Source organism: Pteropus alecto, unplaced genomic scaffold, assembly GCF_000325575.1.
Source record: "Pteropus alecto unplaced genomic scaffold, ASM32557v1 scaffold161, whole genome shotgun sequence".
Taxonomy (NCBI): domain Eukaryota; kingdom Metazoa; phylum Chordata; class Mammalia; order Chiroptera; family Pteropodidae; genus Pteropus; species Pteropus alecto.
In genome coordinates, this window is record NW_006432943.1 from 261,029 (window position 1) to 268,160 (window position 7,132).

Consider the following 7,132-nt stretch of genomic DNA (forward strand, 5'->3'; position numbering starts at 1 on the left):
GAGAACGAGGTTCTAAAGTAGATATAATTCCCAAAACTTTAAATTCAATCAGGGTTTGATTCTTTTTTTGAGACAGGGCAGAAAAAAGTACTACAAATGCTCTGTACAAGATGATGGAAGGCTTCGAATTACGAAGAGGACTCCACATACAATAAATGAAAAAATGAAAAAGCAGATCTTAAGCAGTTATGACATAATATGTGAAGGGAACTCTCTAAATGGTGACAGTAGTTGGAAGAATTCAAATTCACAGAGAGACCATTTAGGGGCGATTACAGACTAACAAGATAGAGGGGAAAGTGATTCAGCACATGATTTACTGTAGTACTCAAGCTTATAGTTGATAAGGTAAAAACTGTTGCCAGAGTTGTAGAAGATTATTTAAACTCCATGGATGAAGTGAAGATTATGTGAGGTCAAATAAGGACGAGAAAAATTACAAGAGTATAAATGAGGGAAATGTCAAAGTTAATAAGATTAAATCAATAAGTATGACAAATAAGACACTAATGCCAGAGCAACACACTGGCTGACTAGAAAGAAAATCTAGAAAAATTATTGCTGAAAATCACATCTAGTAAGTATTGCTTAGAGGTATATAATCAAGTTAATGTGTAGTATTTTCTTCTTCCACATTTATTCTGAGTACTTACTCTAGACTCTACTTACTCCAGTACTTACTCCAGGCCTTGCTCTAGACTCTATGGATACAACTCTAAGCAGACAAAAAACCGTGTTTTTGTGGTAATTATAGCCTAGGGGAGGGAGATAAACAACTAAAAAACATACTTTCTCAAGGGGTCAGAAGCCTATGGAGGGAAACAAAAGTATGAAAGAGAAAGGATGGGTGTGCGTTGCTCTTCTCCATGGGGTAGTTAGGGAAGACTGTGTCGATAAGGGGATGACATCCAAGGAGAGACCTGAGAGGAGAAGAAATTGGAGGGAGAGTAATCAGGGCATAGAAAACAGCAAAGAAGTCAATGTGACCAAGATATAAAGTGTACTTCTGTATGGGGGGGAAGAGAGGGTAGTAGGGGAAGAGGCAGAGAGGTAGGATTATGGAGGGCCTTGGAGGCCTCTGGTTGCGGGCGCGGGCGGGGAGAGAAAGAGACAGTCAAGAGACAGAGCGAATATGAACTCTCTTTGAAGTAGACCACATTTTGTTGATTTAACAGCCCAGCATCCTGGAGTGGGTGGGATGTACAAATTTAGTTTAAGGCTAATAGATTCTTAGCAATTTAAAACATTTTATTCAATCTTTCAATCCATGTTTAAATTAGCCAAAGGTCACTTTGTAGTGAATTAGCAGTTATGATTAGTAAGTGAGACTTAACTGGGTCCTTAGGGATTCCTTTAAAAACATGTTTTGCATATGCAAATAAACTACTTCAAAGCAGTCACTTCCAATAAGTATTCCCTGATGTCTTCAAACACCTTCAGAACCTGCAACATAAATTATCAAACTCCTTTAAAGGTGGCCAGCATTTTCTGCCTCTCTCTCACCATTCAGGCTCCAGATCAAATGTCACCTCCTCTGAGAGATCTTTCCTGACCTCCTTCCCAAGAAGTATCACCACCATCCCCCCAAAATTCCCCCAAGCCTGTCACTATCGCTTCTCCTAGTTTATATTACAGGTCACCCTCATTTACTTACAAGAGGTGGAAGAATTTTGTCTTATTGGCCACTGCTTCCCCAAGTGCCTAAAGCAGCACAAGGCACCCAGCATGTGTTCCATAATTACACACTGAATGGATAAATGGCAATTTGGGGAAATATCTCAGTCACCTGGAGCCAAGCCCACAGAATAATTTATATAATTGGAGTCAAAAGCACATTAAAGAATTATGAGAATGATTTTTCTTTTGTAAAATGCAAACGGACCCATTTACTTAATGCTTATCTAGTATACAACAGGAACTTGATAAATTTATTCTTTTTGTCCATTTTATTTGACCTTTGGTCTAAGACCAAGTACTGTAGTAGATACTATCCCAAAGGGGTGCTCCTGGGGTATTTCAAGACATGGTTGCATCATTTGAGAAAGTAGAGATCCAAGGTGAATACTGTGAAGAAGACAATCCTCTAGGACCTTAGCAGTGTTTGTATAATTATTTAAAATATGCTTCATTTCATAGCCTCACCCCGCATAAGCTTGTATACAATGTTAAGCCCCTGGAATATTGTCTATTAAAGCTGGAAGCCCAAGAGTTAAAACTGATTATTCCAAGAGCCTGTAAATTCTACCATAAGCTAGTCACAGCGCAGTGCAGATAGGGAAAAAGAGGTGATTATACATTTAAGAGTTGTAGTATTTTCTAAATATTGGTTTAAGGTGCCGTAGTGACTACAATCCTGAAATAAGGAGATTTTAAAAAAAATATTGCACAGAATGATTCTTTTTGTTTGCTTTCACTTAGGAACAGAAATTTTTCAATGCTCAATCTTACAAATTCTCATTTCTCCACAGTATGGCAAACATTAACTCACTTTAAAAAAAAAAAAGCTATTTGCCTTATTCTTATTCTCTTTCATTTTATAGCTCTAACTTTTCTCCTGAGAATAAGAAAACATTTCTTAATATATCTAGGTTACTGAAATAATTATGAACACCAATGACCCTGGATTCTCAATCACTTGATCAGATAAGTTGAGAGTGAAAATAAAGTGTACCCTTTTCCAGCAAAGGCCGGTATTGAGTACTGGGAATTTAGTACTAAGAATGGGATCCCCATTTACATTTTGTGATTCTGAAGGTTTAATGTAGACCTACCAATGTATAACTGAGCAGCACAAATGTTTGTTCCTTGTTTTCAGGAGATGGGGTATGATCTCAGTGACAAATTTATAAGCTTTGCACATTAGGGTGATTTCTACCACTGCTTCCATAATACTTATCAGCAAATAGCACTCTAAGTTAGAGCTGCTATAAGAATAAAGGATTAAAAGACCCAGGCAAAACATTTTCACATAATGTAAGCTAACATTTAAAGATAAAAAGAAGTATCTTATGAAAGGAGAAAAGTAAGTATTTTCCTGAGGCTAAAAACAATTTAACTGAACTGGTCCAAGTAAGCCACTTCTTCAGACTTAATTCTAGGACATTTCAGCTGACATGTATCCCGGTATGATTTTTATTACACAATAAACTGAAAGAATGGGGCTTCCTTAGTTCTTTGCCAAGATATTTAAAAACCAATAATGTTTATGACTAAAAGTTGAAAACTCAGGCTCATTTAAAAAAGTATCATAGACTCTTCCCAACTTTTATCAACTTTATCATTACTTCTCATCAGACTTCTGAGACGATCCCAATCCCAGCCTTTATTTCCAGATATTTCCTTCAAAAGAAACTTGCCATATAACAAAAATTTCAAATTGTTATAATAGCTAATTTGTCTCCAGTCTAAAAAAGTACTGACGATTTCTGAGACAAATACAAGAAAAACAGAAGAAGACACTTTCTAGTAAGGATTTGGCAATTTCAGGGTAGGGAGTGGGAAGGGAGAAGAAAGTTAGCCACTACAATACCCATCAACTGCTTTAGTTTTCAAAGCACTAACAGATTATCCCTTTTGAGATCCTGACAAAAGAACTGACAACAGAAAATGTATCTGGCCTCACAGAAAGGGAACGATCTACAATTATATAAAGGACATAATAACTACATAAAAAAAAGGAAATACTCTATACTTTGCCCTGAGAACTCAACAGATGTAAGCCTTGGAAAGAAAGAAGATTCCAAAGCCAAGAGCCCTTAAAGAATCATTCCCTCCCCTAAACTTAGGGGCAAACAACACTGACATCCTAGCTAATCACCTCCCTGCAGAGCTTGGCAGATTTATCATTTGAGAACTAACTAGAGCTTCAACCACAGAAATTAAAAGCGACAGATTCAACACATATTTCTTTCACACCTACATCCTTCTACCACCTGGCTAACAGCTCTCCCCCGCCTCCCCCCAACACACACACACACACACACACACACACACACACACACACACACACACACTCTCTCTCTCTCTCTCTCTCTCACTCTCTCTCTCTCTGACAGATATGAGTTAATACAGACTCTCCATCTCCATATATTTATTCTCTAGTTCAAGACTCCTCTTTTTTCTTTCGTATGTACTATTCTACTTTTCTAAGGATTCCCAAGTACTAGTTAATTCTGAAAGAAAAAGCATTATAACCTAGATTGATTTTTAAAACCAAAGTACATATGACCCTGTCATTGACTCTTCCCGCCCCTGACATTCAGAGTGCATTAGACTATCTCCCTGGCACTGTATGAGCCATGGAAATAGTCTAAGTGCATGTCAAAGAACCCTAATGCTGACACTAGATCAAATTAACCTGCGATCACTAAGAGAATTACTGTACTATATCTGAAACAATGAATGCACTTTACAAATTAATTGGGACACTGCTTTCACCCAGTCTCCATAAAAGCAATTCCTTATTCCTGGAGTGCATTTCATTCTGGCACTTATCAGTACCACCAACCCCACCCACAGGGCCCTCCTTATCCGCCCAGGCTCAGTGTTACTTTCCCTCCTGGACCACTCTTCCCTTTCCTCTTCTCTACTAGGCCCTACTTTCATCTGTTCTCTGAATGAATTAAGGATCATAACAAAATTCCTTTCGAGGGAACTTTATAGATAGCAATTTAATAATTTTTATAAAGAAAACACTACATTTGTCTCAAGATGTAAGTGTACCTGTTAGAAACTTTTAGGCACCTCTAATCTCCGTGGTTTAACTCACTTTTCAGGAGAACTACCCATTTCTCTGAATAGCAAAACTGTCATAGAAAGTGGTTTAAGTCCCCACCAACCACCTAAGCCTGAACGTTGATGGAAACTGGTGTGGGAAGGTGTAACGTTGGCCTGCTCGGTCTGAAGCTACTTCTTAGGCCTAGATCAGACCCAAGTGCCTTTCTTCCTCTACCCACAGGCCCAGGGAAACAGCTGTTTCCTTCTGGCACTGCTGCCTCCACCCACTGGGCTCCTTGGCGAGTTCTTCTCCTCTATTCTTACTACCAAGTGGAAGGCAAGCTCTTCAACTTCCCCTTCCTCACTGCCCCCCCCACCCCTGCCCTCCCCGACAACGACACTGGTCAGGGCCTTTTATGGTCTAAAGGGCTTTACTACCAACCATTATAAAGAGCATAAGATGTAAATCCTTGGGGAAGTTACAGAGTTTCCACAGAAGTTTTATACCTGTGGTCCTTGGATCTGTAGTTTCTATTCTCTATCAGCTAGCTACCAACTGGTTTAAAAATCTCCTCCTTTAAGTGTAATCTAGGTAGTTGATGCTAGAGTTTCAAAACTTGAGAGCCAGTAAATTAAAAAACAAAAAAACAAAAAAACAAAAATAAACAAAAAAAACGAAAGAAAAAAGGCAAAAAATGCAAAAAAGAGGGTAACTGACATAAGGTTTTTTTTTCCTCCTAGTAAAAGACAATAAAAACAAGCAAAAACTCACCATCTTCCAATACCACAAATGAAATAAGATTTTTATTACACAAAAATAATCCATCCCTTAAGCTACAATAAATTTACCTAAAAAAAAAAAAAATCTCTAAAATCCTGGGCAATTATGTTTACTTGTTCTGACTAATGAATGATATATTTGCCTGACTAAAGCTACTACAAAAATCCAAAGCTCGGCTTTCAGATGAGTTGAGATTTGTTTCTGGAAAGATTCACTGTTGTGTGCCGTGGATCTCTTCCTATAAGCTAACCGGTGTCAAGTGTATCAATGTGCTTTTTTGGTGGGGAGGGGAATTCACTGGTGCTCATGAGTGGCTTAAGGAGACCCATTCTATGAATTATTGATTATGGTGCAAAAAAAAAAAAAAAAAGGTAATAAAGTTTGATTTTTAAAAACAAACAAACAAACAAAATCTCATTATCCCGGGGAATTTTTCTTATTTTGCTACAGAGAAAAAATAAAAACAAATTGCATCAAGGGGACGTTGGCACTTGGGAATCATGATTTAACCTGTTGCCAGCCACATTCAGTCGCAGTGAGAAGATAAAATTACCTCTTGCCTCAACTCTACAGTTTTTAAAATATTCACTCCACAGCAATCTCTCCTTCCAAAATACATAGAGCAAATATTATGTCCAGAAAATAGAAGGCTGGAGTTTGAACCTGAAATCCTCTGAGACTAGTGACCCCACATTACTGATTAAATACTAAACGAGAGAAAGGCTTTCTCATTTAGTCCCTAAACACCACTTCTAGTTGTGTGAAAATAAAGTAGCATTAGTTCAATACTGTCAAGAAATGACAAATTGGGTCAAAATTTAAAAATCTTTATTATGTAGTTTGAAATGTTCCAAAAACCCAAAATATATCTGGACTTACTTGGCCTTAATAAATAACAGCTGGGCAATAGGACTCATTCTTTGTTAAAACTAGGCCAAGAAAGAGGCAGAAAATCTTAAATTATGTACGTTCCCCAAAATCTGTTTCCAAAAGCTAAACCTATTTAAGACTGAAATTTATAAAGCTAAAACCTTCCACAGTTAAAATGTAAATAATGGCTCAAATGCTTTTCTTTTAAGAAAGCCCCTTAGCAAACTCTCCTATGGTCCCTAAACCTTCGACAGAACTTAATCCAAATATAAATGTAGGTCATTTCTTCCCCTTACAGTGCAGGAGTATTTTATAAAAGCCATTACTTGAAAGCAGGGGGGAAATCTAAGCAATGCATTTACATGGGTAATTACGACGTTGTATTATAAACTTTTAATAAACAAAAGCATTTTACTTACGATGTTCCCTGCTGTGAATCAGGGTGGGTTTTTGAAGACGTATCATACTGTTCTGTGGGGGAGGGAAAAATGATTAGAGCAGTACAATGACATATATTCATGAGACTGTTAGGTATAAATTCCGTTTTTTGTTGTCCCTAAACACTGTTTTCACCTAAACACTTAGTACATTTAAATTCTGTCAACCAGAGTGCTGCTATACGCCATATTTAGTATTTAGTATAATCGCACAATAACATCTATGTTACTTCTAGAGAGAAGATTTGCTCAGAATTAAAAACTCTTAACAGCAAAAACACTGAAGAGCACTGCTTGCAGCAGCCCTTGCCATACTGCTGGTCACCTT

The 7,132-nt window shown here is 37.5% G+C and overlaps 1 protein-coding gene across 3 annotated transcripts in view; it reads right to left on the reverse strand.

Moving 5' to 3' along the window:
- Positions 1–7,132, reverse strand: part of AFF1 (AF4/FMR2 family member 1) — a 165,065-nt gene that overhangs the window by 32,917 nt on the left and 125,016 nt on the right. For all 3 annotated transcript variants that reach the window (XM_006907568.3, XM_006907569.3, XM_006907570.3), the window contains one exon: positions 6,787–6,838. In XM_006907568.3, coding sequence (XP_006907630.1) covers positions 6,787–6,838 — 52 coding nt within the window. The remainder of the gene's footprint in view (positions 1–6,786; positions 6,839–7,132) is intronic.